The sequence below is a fragment of the Panthera tigris genome, chromosome X, assembly GCF_018350195.1.
Source record: "Panthera tigris isolate Pti1 chromosome X, P.tigris_Pti1_mat1.1, whole genome shotgun sequence".
NCBI classification, from domain to species: Eukaryota; Metazoa; Chordata; class Mammalia; order Carnivora; family Felidae; genus Panthera; species Panthera tigris.
In genome coordinates this window covers 82,995,168-83,010,782 of record NC_056677.1, presented here as the reverse complement: position 1 = coordinate 83,010,782, position 15,615 = coordinate 82,995,168, and the positions used below count along the sequence as shown (strand labels likewise).

Here is a 15,615-nt window from a genome sequence, read left to right as displayed (position 1 = left end):
TGGAGACTATCGAACCTATTACCTGTTCCTTTTAGCCAACAAACAATGACCTATGTTGCTAAGGATAGTCATATAAGAGATAGCTACTTTGCTTCTCCCTCACAATCTTCCCAACCCATAAATACTTTTGGGATAAGAAAATAAATGTTCCTGAGAATAGATATCAACTCCTTGTCCACTGCAAGCCACTAGAGCAAGAGTTTGTACTTCTTATGGGAACCAAAAGGAACCTTAAATCAAGTGGTGTTATTTAATTTGTAAAATGAACAAGAAAATTTTTGGTTTCATCCCCAAATGGAGAGCTAAAAAGAATAGCACTCACAATACAACAGGAAAGAAAGTTGTATAAACGGCAAAATAACAATTTTTCTTAAAACTCTCAGAGAACTGAGTTCACAGGGCAAACAATTATCACAAAATCTATAGAGAGACTTGTGGAGGGAGAAATAGGACCTGAGTATCTGCTTATCTGGGATAGACACTACCAAACAGCATGTAGACCAGTAAGAAAATTTGGCTTGAAAATGCTAATGAATTTCTAAAGACTGAGTGAGGGCTAGCATGAGTGTGTGAAGTCCCCGAGGGCTGCAGATATAAAGGGCTTACATTCAGGTTTTATTCCAAAAACTTCAAGTGTTCCTAGGGAAGATCAGGGAGAATCTGAGAAAGCTTGCTCCAAAATGCCAGCTAAGAGACTGAGACAGCAGTCACTGATTAAATCCCAATCAGACTAAACTCCCCTGATAAACAAAAGACTTAATCACGCAGGAAGAAGGACAACAAAACCCATATCTTGAAGGCACAAGTAGAACCCCACAGCAGTTGGGGAAAGGAAACAGAAAAACAAAAAGCTCTATGAAGGGAGGGAGCAGGCATGTGTGCTAGGTTCAGCATTGTATCTGAAGGAGAGGCATGAATACATGCAAAGGTTACATCACTAAAACTCAGGTTCACAGTGCTTACCTAAGATGAAGACCTTATCCGAACATCAGAGAATGCCTGTCCCTCTCTGTTCAATACCACACTAACAACCACTGAGTAAAAATAACAGTGGAGGACAGCAAGAAACATTCTTTCTCAGAAGAGCAAAGGAAAACTGCAAAGCCAATTGGAAAGACTCAAAGCCAATGGGAAGAAAACATCAAACTAAGCCCAACTTCTAACTAGATTAAACTTCCATACTAAAAACTTAGCAGGAAAGACACGTTCATCTTCAGTCATAAACTCTATTTACCTCAGTAATTACTATCTTACCTAGTTTTCAGGTAAAATTATGAGAAATACAAAGACAAGAAAAGAAAACATTCTGAAGAGACAAAACAATAATGAGAACCAGAATCAAATATGACATGGGTCTTGAAACTATCAGACAGGGAATTTAAAATAACTGTGGTTGGTGTTCCACTTCTGGCATGGTAATGTGAGGAACTCTGAGGATCCATTCCCCGGTGAAATTGCTGAAAGTTATTTTTTAATATAACCATTTGAATTCTTTGAAAATTATCATAAGGGTATACAGCAAATGGAAAAAAAAATGATACATTTCTTTAAAAAAATCTAAAACAATAAAAACAATGAGAATCTGTGACATTTGAACCAAGACTTTCTCCATGCTTACACCTTCCCAGCTCAGCATAATGGAAATTATACTCCAGAAGGGTACAGCCAAGAGCACAGTTCCCTTCTCACCTCAGCTCACATCTGAAGGGTCACTTTATCTTTCCAGGAGAGAAGGAACTTCTTATACTGCTTTGAGTTAATCTGTTGCTCAGACTATAAGTTTTAGGTGAGTGTAGCCAAAAGGTGAGGGCTCCCTTCTGCCCAGGCCCAATTTATCAGAAAGAAGCTCTCTCTTCAGCACAGTGTGCTAAGAATACTGGGCCCCCAGTTGCCTGGGACAGGCAAGTCAAGAAGACTTGATGGTACTTAATCCCCATTCAAGTGCACAGGTCCTAAAGCAGGAGTGTCACTCAAATTGTGCCACTGTGCCCATCCCTAGCTCCAGAGCCTTGTATCAGAGATTTTTTTTTTCCATTGGGAAAGGCAGGCTTTGAAGCAGAGAGCTCCAATCCCTTTCCAAAGCACTGTCACACAGTGTGGAGAGGTTGAAGTTTGAAAGCACGATAAGAAATGAAGATTGTGGTCAAATGCAATTAAGAGGAGGTCAGTACATTAACTAGAGATGTAACTTAACATTATGCCAGCTAGTTTATCAGAGGATTAAAAAAAGAGACAGATAAGTAGAGTCTTATTGGGGTCAAAACAAACATCACACAATGACATCAAAAACTATGTCTGAAAAGGGGCCAAAATTTCATACCATAAATCTGTGAAGCAATTTATGCCCCAGAGCAGTTTCAAAAACAATATAGCAATAGGGCACCTGGGTTTCTCAGTTGGTTAAGCATCTGACTTTGGCTCAGGTCATGATCTCCAGGTTCATGAGTTTGAGCCCCACATTGGGCTCTCTGCTGTCAGCACAGAGCCTGCTTCAGATCCTCTGTCCCCCTCTCTCGGCCCCTCCCCTGCTCTCTCACTCAAAATAAATAAATAAATAAATAAATAAATAAATAAATAATAAAAAAATTAAAAACAGGGGTGCCTGGGTGGCTCAGTCAGTTAAGCATCTGACCTCAGCTCAGGTCATGATCTCATGGTTCATGAGTTCAAGCCTCGCATTGGGTTCTGTGCTGACAGCTCGGAGCCTGGAGCTTGCTTCGGATTCTGTCTCTCTCTGTCTCTCTCTTTCTCTCTCTGTCTCTGCCCCTCCCCTACTTGCTCTCTCTCTCTCTCTCTCTCAAAAATAAATGAAACATAATTTTTTTTAAATTAAAAACAAAATAAAAAGAAGAGAACAATCAGCCAGCTATTAGTGGAGCTTAACAGCTAAGTATGTTCAGGGAAAAAGACAGTGAAGAGAACTGACAAAACCATTGTCATACAACAGTGACTGTGGGCATACCCAATTCTGTGCCCTCTCAGGAACAACAAAAGAGTCTTAACATAGCTGGGAAGAAATGGACATGACTAAAATAGCCAGCCGCTAAACAAACAAGCAAACAACAACAATAATAAACCCCAGGAGAAGAACACAAGTACTCAGAGTTGCTAAAATGTATTACCTAAAAAATTGCAAGACATGCAGAGAACCAGGAAAGTATGCCCATGTATGGGGAGCAAAGCAGGCAATAGAAACTACCTGTAAGAGTGACCAGATGTTAAATTTAACAAAAACTTCAAAGTAGCCACTATAAATATATTTCAAGAATGAAAAACCCTGTGATTAAAGAATAAAGGCAAGTATGATAACAATGTTATATCAAGTAGAAAAAAATAAAAAAGAGATATTATGAAAAGAAACAAGTGGAAATTCTGAAAAGTACAAAGAATGAAATAAAAAATTCATGAGAGGAACCAAACAGTAGATTTGAGCTAGCAGAAGAAAGAATTTGTAAATTCTAAGATTCATAGATTTTATGTAATCTAAAGAAGAGAGAAAAAAGAAAACTGAATAGTCTCAGGGAAACATAGAATAGCATTAATTGGACTAACGTACATAATGAGAATACCAAAAGCAGAGGGAAAAGGAGGAGAAAAAAAATTCAAAGAAATAAGGTTTGAAAACTTCCCAGATTTAATGAAAAATATTCATCTACATATCCAGGAAGCTCAGTGGATTTCAAGTAGAATACATACAAGAGATTGGCAAACAGACACAACATTGCAAAATACTGAAAGCCAAAAACAAGAAGAAAATATTGAAAAAAAACAAGAGAAAAATAACTTCTAACTTATAAGAGAACCACAGTAAGATTAATAGCTAATTTATCATCAAAATAATGGATGCCAGAAGGAAGGAAAACAACATATTCAAACTGCTCACAGATACAACCTGTTAGCCAGGAATTCTGTGTTCATCAAAGTTAATTTTCAAAAATGATGGCAAAATAAAGAAATAGATAAAAAATGAATCTGTTGCTAGCATTCTCACCTTACAAAAAATACTAAAGAAAGTTCTCTAGTTCTGAATGTGAATGACCCCAGACAGTAATTTGAATCCATGGAACATAAAAGCACACATACAGGTAATTATGTAATTCTAAAAGACAGTACAAGTGCATATTTTTCCCTTTCCTTCTCTTAACTGATTTTGAAAAGGAACTGTTTAAAACAGTACATTTATAATGTGTTGTTTGGGGCTATAACATATAGAGCTGAAATATATCTGCCAATAAGAGCACAAAGGAGATGGGTGGGAGCAAAGCTGTATTAGGATAAGGACATGAATCCACAAGGTAACTAAAATACCTCTGAAGAAACGAAGAGAACCAGAAGTGATAAATAAGGAGACTAACATAATTCTATGAATATTACTTGCTATCCTTCTTCTCACATCTTTCATAAAAGACATAAAGTTATGTAAAGTAATAATAAAAATGGATGGGCTTATAAGATTTTTTGATGTGATATGTATAACAATATTACCAAAATGAGTGGAAAAAGGGAATAGGACTGTAAGGGAATGATGTTTCTATGTCTTACTGGAGTTTAGTTAGTATAAATATGAAATAGATCCTGGTAAGTTAAGATGTATGTGCCAAGTCCTAGGACAATCATAAAGGAAACACTTCTGAAAAATATAATGAAAATGTTATTAAAGAAACTAAAATTCTTTATTAAAATATATTCGGGGCACCTGGGTGGCTCAGTTGGTTAAGCGTCCAACTCTTGGTTTCGGCTCAGGTCATGATCTCATGGTTCATGGGTTCAAGCCCCACGTCAGGCTCTGTGCTGACAGCATGGACCCTGCCTGTGATTCTGTCTCCCACTCTCTCTGCCCCTCCCCTGCTCTCTCTCTCTCTCTCTCTCTCTCTCAAAAATAAATAAACATTAAAAAAAAGTTAAAAAATATATTCAATTAATGTAAGGAAAAGGAAGGAAAGGGAGAATAGAGGAACAAAAAATACATGAGCCATATGACAAACTAAAAGTGAGTTGGCAGAAATAATTACAATTATATCAATAATAACATCAAATGTGAATGAATTAAACAACTCAAATGAAAGGCAAAGATTGTCAGACTGAATTTTAAAAAGATCCAACTATATGCTGTTTATAGGAGACACACTTTAGATTCACAAGTAGATTGAAAGCAAAGGGATGAAAAAAATATAAATCATGAAAATCCGAGGCATTGTATTACAGATGAATGCCCTAACCTTATGAAAGGGTGGGGGGAAAAGAGCTGACCTAAGATGCTTTGGAAAATAGTCTTTTCGCTGTATATTATAAGGATGAAGACAAAAAGAACTGACAAAATAAATTCTGTGCTCTTATTGGGAAATTTGTTTCCCACAGATATAAATGACAACAATTCTGAAACTACTTTAAATATACAGTAGGGTTAAATCAGTCAATCAATCAATCAATCAATCATATATAAAGAGAACCAGGTTTCTCACTGTCAGTGACAGAAGTTAAAAATAAGTGGACGGACTGGGGTGCCTGAATGTTTCAGTCAGAAGAACATGCAATTCTTGATCTTGGGGTTGCAAGTTTGAGCCCCACATTGGGTGTAGAGATTACTTAAATAAATTTTAAAAAAACTTTAAAAATAAGTGGAGAAAAAGCTAAATTAATACCTGTCATAATGGATTAGAGTCATAAGTATGAATGTATGTATTGTGGGGAGGGGAGAAGGAGGGAAGGAGAGATACAGACACAATAAATAGATGCAGGTATACATACATCTCTTTGCTCTATCAACTGAGAAGTCCTAGAAACAATGACACTCCATTACCAACAGATACACCTTGCATTCAGATCTTAATTATATATGATTATCCAATAAAAGTAACCAAGATTTCTTGGAGAAGTGGCTGATTATTGGGCCATTGGAAAAAGGAAAATACAAGATGAATCTGGAATATCTTGTAGTACCAGAAAGCAAGGAAGCAGAAAAAGGATAAGGGCATGCTAACCTGAAAGAGCCCCTATGGCCAAGGGTGGTACAATTTGGGGGAAAAAAACCCAAAAACAATAATGATCATATTGAATTATAATGCCAAAGATTTAAAAATTCATGAGTCATAGTGATAGAAACAAAGATTTGTATCAATAAGTAAATCGGGGGAGGGGGAGGACAAATCTTTACAGAATAATTTAGAAGTATTAAATGTAGAAGGAAATGAGTGATATAAAAATTTACCATAAGAACATCATTGTAATAATTGCTGCAGGAAAAATCCACAGAATATTTTTCATAGTTTCAAATTATTTGACTCCTATTATTTATTAATTACTATGGTTATTTTCTTTTCATTTTTAAAAATTTTTTAATGTTTATTTATTTTTTAAGAGACAGAAAGAGACAGAGCATAAGTGGGGGAGGGGCTCAGAGAGAGGGAGACACAGAATCCAAAACAGGCTTCAGGCTCTGAATTGTCAGCACAGAGCCGGACATGGGGCCCCGACTCACAAACCATGAGATAATAACCTGAGCCAAAGTCAGACGCTTAACTGACTGAGCCACACAGGCACCCTACTATGGTTGTTTTCAAACACATATCTACAAATTCCTTGGTACTCCCCCATCCAGGGGGTAGAACTTAATTCCTCTCCTCTTTAATGTGAGCTAGACTTGGTAACTTGCTTCTAACAAATAGAGTAAAAAAAGAGAAAAACAGTAACTTTATAAGTGGAGAAACCCAGTAGACATCATCTTAACCAAGTGATGAAAATTAACTTCACCATTGATTGGTCATATTGATATCATGTAACCCTGATATTATGATGAAAATGGCATTTCACCTCTGTGATATTCTTCTTCCAAATCAGTAACTCTGGTGTAATTATGAGAAAAATATCAGACAAACCCAAATTGAGGAACATTCTACAAAATACCTCACTCTTCAAAAGTGTTAAGGTCATGAAAACCAAGGAAGACTGAGAAACTACAACAGTGCAGAGTAGACTAAAAAGATGTGTTAACTTTGTATCCTGGGTTGAATCTTGGAATAGAGAAAAGTCATTTGTAGAAAACCTGGAGAAATCTGAATAAAGTCTGTAATTTAGTTAATAGTAGGGCACAAAAGTTAATTTCTTTATTTTTATAAATGTAACATAATTATTAGACAAAGCTGGACATAGGGTATATGGGAACTCTTTGTACTATCCTTAAAAGTCTTCATTAGAACTAAAATAATTTCAGAACAAAAACTTTAAAAAAATACACCAGGCTGAATTTCAAGAACCCATATAATAAAACTCTCTTAATGAATGAAACTAAATAGCTGAGAAAACAAACTGAAATGTCATTACATGGACTCATTATTCAGTGAGAAAGGGAGAATTTGACAGACTACAGTTGACAGCAATTACTTGAAAAAATAAAACCATTCCATGTTATGCCAGAAAATTTGAACTACTTAATAAACTAGTTATGCATACATATATCTATTTATCATGTGTATGTGCATGAAAGAGTATTTTCTAAATACTGTTATGCCACTTCCTTCACTCAAAAATATAATTTTAATTTATTTTAACATTTATTTAGTTTTGAGAGACAGAGAGAGATAGAGCATGAGCAGGGGAGGGGCAGAGAGAGACACAGAATCTGAAGCAGACTCCAGGATCTGAGCTGTCAGCACAGAGCCCGATGTGGGACTCAAACCCACAAACTGTGAGAACATGACCTGAGCTGAAGTCAGACACTCAACTGACTGACCCACCCAGGGTCCCCCCAAAATATTATTTTAATATAATTCAATGTCACTTATATGTACATTTTTCATTCCTTTTTATATCTACACAATTTCTACAGTATGGATAATTTATTTAATCTTTCCCATATTGATTTAAATTATTTCCACCAACTTAATTGTTTCTATCAACATTGGAGTGGTTACAAAGTTGAACCAGATAAAGTTTTTGTCCTTATGGCACCCTAAAAGGTAAGGGAGGGATACAAAGTAGAAAGCCAACAAAACAGGGTGAAAGTGTTAGGATGGGAAAATACAGCATCTAAAGGATAATGTAGAACAGGTAATGTAGGCAGAATCAAAAGGCCAGCAGAAACTTTCTTTTATTATAAATTTAATTTTTAAAAGCACCAAGCCTGTTAGCAAGGACACTTTCTCTCAAACAACTCAGCTTCTGCCACAGGAAAAGGTTGCCTGGCCCAAGCTGTAGTACAGCTGATGTGTGCCTACCCTGAACCCAATAAGAGGCTCTACATAGATATGGATCTCAAGGTTTAATTAAGCAAAACAATCTAAAGAATCTACCTGAGGTGGATCTTGAGCATGCTGTCATATTAAAAGTCTAAGCAGACCAACTCAAGGATTCCTATTAACTGTGGCCAACATGGATACCATGGGAACATTTGAAATGGCAGTGGTTATGACACAGCATTTCAGATTCACAACAATTCATAAGCATTATGCCCTGATAACCAGAAACTCTTTGCCACAATAATCCACAATGTGTGCAGCATTTAGCTGTGAGTTCAGGAAGCAGGCAGAATTATCTGGCAGAGATGAAAAGTTGTGCTTCAAGATAGGTTCATTTCCTTGAACATGGCCAATGGCTATTCTGAGTAGTTTGTGAAACTTTTGAAACGTATCCATGCCAAATTTCCAAATGTCAGGGAATATAGTATGGAGGGATGGTAGAAGAGTTTACTTTGTGAAACAGATACAGTCTAATTGGAAATCATGTTTTCTGTGTTTCACTTAACAGAACATGAGTGGACTACTCTCAGTAGAACAAAGACCCAATGTATTATGTCTGCTTGTGCTCTGAAGGGGCGAATCATCTCATATGGTGGCCACTTGAATCTACACTATGCAGCCAAATCTTTGGATGTGGAGCAGATTTTGCCATGCTGGGAAGGATGCTTTCAATCCATACAGAGTGTGCTAGAGAAGTGAAGGAGAGGAATAGCTGTCTCAAGCTCTTCTATGGGATGAGCTTTGAAACAACAATGAAAAAGAAATATGCAGGAGGAGTTCCTGAATATAGAGATTCAGAACAAAAAACTATGGAAGTGACTTCTAAAGGGAACACAGAGGGGCACCTGGGTGGCTCAGACAGTTAAGCATCCAACTCTTGATTTTAGCTCAGGTCATGATCCCATGGTTCAGATCCAGCCATGCATTGGGCTCTGCACTGACAGCCTGACAGTGAGGAGCCTGCTTGGGAGTCTCTCTCTCTCTCTCTCTCTCTCTCTCTCTCTCTCTGTCTCTCTGCCCCCCCACCCCCACTAATGCTCTCTCTCTCTCTCTCTCAAATAAACATTAAAAACATAAATAAAGGGAACATAGAAAACAATATTCTGGATATCACAGTCTTGTACAAGAGCTCCTGGTTGGCAAAATGCTACCTTCCTTTCTTCTGCCCTCACACCACTTGGAGGACTTTGGGCTTTGCAGCCATCCCTAGTGTCCTCTTGGTACATGAAAACAAGACATTGATTAGGTCAGAAGCTCAGGGTATCTACTTTCTAGAACTCATACCTTTATTGTTAAATTAATATGTGCACATTTTTCATTCCTTTTTAAAAATAGTTTTCACTTTAATATAATGCTATTATATTCAAGTATCTACTTATATTTATTTTTCTATTTCAAATTTTTATTTAGATTCTAGTTATTTAACATATAGTGTAATATTGGTTTCAAAAAATCTACTTATATCTAAAAGCTACTGTGATTAATTTAATTTTGAAGGTAGCTATGTGTTATATTGATGCACTGAAATTGCTCAGGGATAAGAATAAAGGTAAACACCTGTATGATCTTCCTGTCAGTGTACACCAGTGAGTGTCCGATCTCTCTCGTCAGTATTTAGGAAAACAGGGTCAATATTTTCTATCGATATTTCCTTAAAAATGGTGTCAAAGTTGCTCAGACTACATGTAAGGAGAATAAGCAGAGGAGGAGGCAATGAAACTTCTGCTCCATTTTTTTGTGCAGACAGAAAGAAGTTTCATCTGTGAGTCAATCTGCAAACAGCTCCTTCTGAAACTCTGAGTTTTTTGGGAGATGCACCGTTGAAAATTATAAGAGCCACTCAAACAGCATGTAAGCTGAAGCCTGACACTCCCTCCACTCCCCATCTTCAAACTACATCTGACCATCTGCCTGATTAGATATGCCTTCCCTCCAAATACACAGAAAAGTGCAAAGGTACAAGGCAACTTTCACTAAGGGCAATATAAGAGGTACAAACCCTGTATGTAGAATAGAGAGGGAAGGGAGAGATCACTTCCAGTTGTGGTGGCTTTAGAGTCTGGGTGATGAAGTCTGGGCTCCTAAGAATGAGCAGGACCAGGATTTAGGAGGAAGTGGAGGGCAATCAAGAGGAAGAAAATGGCATGTTAAGGACAAAGAGAGAAGAAGGCATACTTGGGGCACAGTGAATGAGAGTTCCTTTTGATGCAGTAGAGAAGTGTAATGACAAGGTTGTGAACATGGGTCCTGAGAATCAATTCTGATCAATGTTGAATGTCAGGATGAGGAAAGTAGGATTTATTTCTCTGATGGTGGGGTTGCCATCCAGGACTGTCGAGCAGGAGAATAACAAGCTAAAAATAAGGAAGAGTAAAGTTGAATTTGATGGTAATGTGCTAGGTAAATTGTAAAGGGAGAAGGAGGCACTGAAAGCAGATAGGTCAGAGAAGGAGTTCCCTTAACAGTCAGGCGTGAGGCAATAATGTCCTAAACCTATACACAAATGTTTATAGGAGCTCCCTTCATAATTACTCAAAACTAGGAACAACTTAAATGTCCTGCAGGTAAATGGACAAATAAACTGTTACATCCATATAACAGAAAGTTACTCAGCAAAAAGAAAAGAATGAACTATCAGTGCTACATGAAATAGCTTAAATGACTTTCCAGGGCATTTTGCTGAGTAAAAGAAGCCTGTCTCTAAATGTGATATATTGTAGATTTCTTTTATATAACATTTTGCAAAAGACAAAACTATAGGAATTGGGAATAGACCAGTGGTTGCCAGAGTTCAAGGATGGGGGTAAGATATGACTACAAAAGGGTAGCATAAGGGAGTTTTTTTGGAGGGGTGACTGAACTGTATCCTGATTGTGGTGATGATTACATAAATCTAAACTTTTGTTAAACTTCATAGAACTATCCACACAAAAAAAGGGACAATTTTATTGCATGATAATATTTTTTTAAAAAATCATAGTTGTCCCCCATTAAATGTAACATCTGATGGGGCACCAGGGTGGCTCAGTCGGTTTAAGCTTTGGACTTTGGCTCAGGTCATGATCTCACGATTTGGTTTGTGGGAGCGTTGGGCTCTGTGCTGACAGCTCAGAGCCTGGAGCCTGCTTCGGATTCTGTGTCTCCCTCTCTGTGTCCCTCCCCTGCTCACACTCTGTCTCTCGCTCTCTCTAAAATAAATAAACACATTTAACATGTGAAAGAATGGAAACATTTTGTCGTAGTTAATGATTACATCTTTATAATTCACTGTCTATATTTACATTGAAAACTCTCTCTTGAATAATAGAAAATGTATCCCTCAACTGTGGAATAAATTATTCATGCTTAAATATAAATTATGAAGCATTAAGCCTGAAAAAAATATTTATTTTTTGAACCTTTCCTTTCCCATGGCAGGCTTTGTTGTTGGCTGCCTCATCCCCCTGTGACCATCCTAGGCAAAAGATTCCTTACTTCCTCCTTTCCCTGACTCCCCAGCTGACTCCATTAGCCAGAATGCCATTTCTGGCAACAACACACCTTCAAGTACTCAAGATTATGAGTTGTTAGGGTATCATTTTCCACTTTTAACTAATATTTTTTTGCAGCACTGATGTTCTCTCTGCTTCTGATCATAACAATTATGCATGTTGATAGTTCTCTTTTTGAATGGAACAAAGTGAATGATACCAGAATATCTTAAGAGTGCTATGAATGAATGAAAATTCTACCTAATAAGCCTCACACCAAATGGTGAGATATAGGGGACCAAATGGTGAGATATAGGGAACTCTCTCCTTTCTGAATGTTTGAATGTATGAAAGCTATTTGAGTTCCAAAATAAAGTTCACTCTGAGGAAAGCTGGCTTTTCTGTGGACTCATCTGATTAACAAGGCACCAGATCCTAGAGAACAGAAGAGGTCTGTCTGAAGTCCATTTGAAACCCAAGCGGAATTCATTCATCAGTCATCAATGAAAAAAATCAGGCTTCTAACACTTGATAACTTGAGTTCAGCCAGAGAGAGAAAATAGTTGATTATTTATATAAAATTGTTAACAAGAGAAAACTGGGCTTCTTTCCACAGATTAATCTGGGAGCCAGTTTTTTTTAAAGGTGCACTTTTAATAAGATTATTTTTTTCTAACACATCAATATGTTGTGCAAACTGTCATTTCATTTGTAGCCATTACGAAATTTTTCCGAAGTCTTAAAAATTGATAAAACTATCTTGTCCTCCATATTGTGTCAAATATCGACTATAAGGCATCTTTTTTAAGTATCATTGTAAAATATCATGATCATTTAATATCATACTTAAAACATTAAAAAATTCAAAAGAAGTCGTAAAAAAAAATCCCACACTCTCACTCCTACATTCTTTTCCTGCCGCCTCTACCCACCACCTTCCCCCATCTACCACCTTCGCCCCTTTTAATGCTAGTTAGGACTCCAGGGGAAATGGTGGACTGTAGGTCTTCCTGGAGGAGAGGAGGTGGGCGAATTTGAAGCAGGAGAGAGAAGGAGATAATTCCCAAACGAAGGAGAAATGGTCGATTAACCCCTAAAAGCTGATCCTCCCTGGCAATCCAAGAAGGGCGAATAGCAACTGCAAGAGTAAGATACCAGTTCTATTGTCTGTGATTGGCAAATACGAAAAAAGATTGACAGTATCAACTGGAGGGAATGCAGGGGGCGGACTGCAGTGTTAAATGGGAGGGGTAACTGAAGACTGGAGCTCATTGATGACGCGACCCTCACGTGATCAGGAGTCGACGTGTGCAGAAGTCCTTATAGTCCAGGGCCTGTTTCCCTGTAGCTGCTACGTATTGCTGGAGAAGGAGAAAAGTGCCCCGGATCCTTTCAGGTCAGTATAAAAGCGGGCGCTGCCTTGGGGATCCTGAGGTCTAGGAACCAGAGAGCAAAAGCTAGTCAGGGTCGCCACTGTTTTCCTAACATTACAGTCCGCCAAACTCCCATTTTTTGCAGGAGATTTGGGGCTGTTTGATGGGGGTGGGGGATGGGGGAGGAAAGGCAGAATGCTAACCAATTGACGGTTCCTAGAGAAACAAACAATTTGGGAAATAACATGTGTCTTCCACTCCCTGCCTGCAGGGAGCCGGGGGGCACCGGGGAGGGAGGGCGGGGTTGCCTTAAAAGGAAGGAGAGGACAACTTTAGATGAACAAGGCCTAGAATCGTGAAAAGGATCCGAGATTCAGGTACTGGCCTGCTCAGCAAGCACTTCTGTCCTTCTGCAGGACTCTTGGTCTTTGGACGCGACACAGATCGAGTGAGGGAAGAGGCAGGAAAATCCCCTGGATCCCTGCAGGTCAGTGTAAGGTTGCCTCAGGTCCCTTCGGGTGGGGACGGGAGTGGGAGTGGGAGTGTGGATGACAGCAAAGCAGATCCTGGGGTCGCCACAGCCTCTCCCCATCCGGATTAAGCGCCGGAGGCCTTTGCAGAGCCTGCAGCGGAAATGGGGCGGGGGCGGGGGAGGTAGGAGAGACCGGGAAGGGGGAGGGGAGGCCAGATACTGCACCACCCCGTCTCAGGTGAGTGGCGGGAGTTTGGAACCTCTTGGGAAAGCCCAGGAGGGCGGGAATATTGGAGACAGGCCTCTAAGGAGAGGGTTAATTGCTTCTGCGCTGCTTCCGCTTGTGTGCTAGGAGAGGCCTGTAAGCAGGGCCTGCTGGGAAATGGTGGGCTGGAGCGGGAGAAGGGAAGATGGAGCTGGAGCCAAACGGGGAGGGAAGGAAGGTGGAGGAAGGGGTGGAGTCAGGGGAGTTCTGAGCTTGAGGACCTAGCTTTCTCTAGTTGGAAAACTTAGACATATTAGGGACCTGAAAGAGAAGAGGCCAGTCGCTATGGGAACCCATACTATGGCTGGTCTATTTGTCTGGCATCTAGTTTTGTTTCCTTGTTTTCTAGAATTAATTTATTCAAAAGAAATAACAGAAAAATACTCAACATGCAAAAGTCTTGTGAAGAAAATGAAGGAAAACCACAGAACATGCCAAAGGCAGAGGCAGGCCGCCCTTCAGAAGCTGTACCACAGGAGGCAGAAGGAAATCCTCAACCTTCCGAAGAAGGTGTAAGCCAGGAAGCAGAAGGAAATCTTAGAGGAGGGCCGACCCAACCTGGCCAGGGGTTTAAAGAGGACACTCCTGTGAGGCATTTGGACCCTGAAGAAATGATAAGAGGAGTAGATGAGTTGGAAAGGCTTAGGGAAGAGATAAGAAGAGTAAGAAACAAGTTTGTGATGATGCATTGGAAGCAAAGACATTCACGCAGCCGCCCTTATCCTGTGTGCTTTAGGCCTTGAATTTTTTTGTCTGATATTAAATCTGGCCCCTGCTTTCTTTCTGTTAGCGTTTTCTGATGTATCTTTGACTTTCGTTTTATTTTAATCATCTGGTGGAATTTTTTTTAGGTAGTTCCCTTGTTACCAGCATCTCACTGGATTTTGTATTTTGACCCATTCTCCAGGTCTGTTTTTCAATTGGAAAGTTTCACACATATGCATGAAAATATATTCATACTATATTGTAAAGTAAAACATAACCGGTTAAAAAGCAGTATATTTAGTATCAGCTCACATATGTAGGATTAAATCCCAAATTGTGTGTGTGCGTGCGTGTGTATACATACATACATATATCAAAAACTGATTATTTCTGTGTAGTGTGAGCTTTTTTCTTTTTGCTTATATGTATTTTTTCATGAACACATGTCACACACACAAAAAGAATAAAAGTTTTATAATTAAGAGTCAAATAATTTGCAACCGGCTTATAGGGGCAATGGGGGCACCTAAATTCTTGATGGAATAACTAAAAGAAATATGTAAACCTCAAATTACCTCTGGATCTCTTAGCCAGAGGAATAAAACTGGCAATTATTACAGATATACTTGCTTAGACTCAGTCTTTTCATGGGGAAAATATTTGCCTCACAGAGCTGCTGTAAGGAAGAAATGAGGCAACTCTGAGCTGTGCCAGGTAGACTCAGTCCTACCTGTGCATACAGAACTCCAACCCACTACAGAACATCAGTTATTGGAGGGAGGTCCCTGGCATGACTTACCTGTGCTCAGGAACAAGTTCACTAGTAGGCAGGGCATTGGGGGCTTCCATGCCAGTCATCTGCTGTTAAACCCCACTCCTCCCCTGGGTTCTGCCATGCCTGGTGGGCACTGCTACCTCTTCTGCTGGGTCCTTTACTCTGCTGGCCCTCACTGCTCCTGACACATTGGAGTGCTTGGGTGCCAAATCCCACTCAATTTCCTGGAGTCCTTACTGGGTTGAACCTCCATTCTTTTCTGAAGCCTGTCTGCTTTATAGTGACCCTTAACACAGGTGAGACTGCCCTAGGATTGCTTGA

General features: G+C 39.1%; 1 protein-coding gene across 1 annotated transcript; it reads left to right on the top strand.

The window, feature by feature from the left end:
* The first annotated feature begins 12,993 nt into the window (after window positions 1-12,993).
* Window positions 12,994-15,131, top strand: TCEAL8 (transcription elongation factor A like 8). The gene is made up of 3 exons (XM_007091724.3): window positions 12,994-13,100; window positions 13,494-13,564; window positions 14,164-15,131. Exon 3 carries the CDS (start codon window positions 14,204-14,206, stop codon window positions 14,555-14,557), a length of 354 nt encoding a protein of 117 aa, XP_007091786.2. The 5' UTR covers window positions 12,994-13,100; window positions 13,494-13,564; window positions 14,164-14,203; the 3' UTR covers window positions 14,558-15,131.
* The last annotated feature ends 484 nt before the right edge of the window (window positions 15,132-15,615 follow it).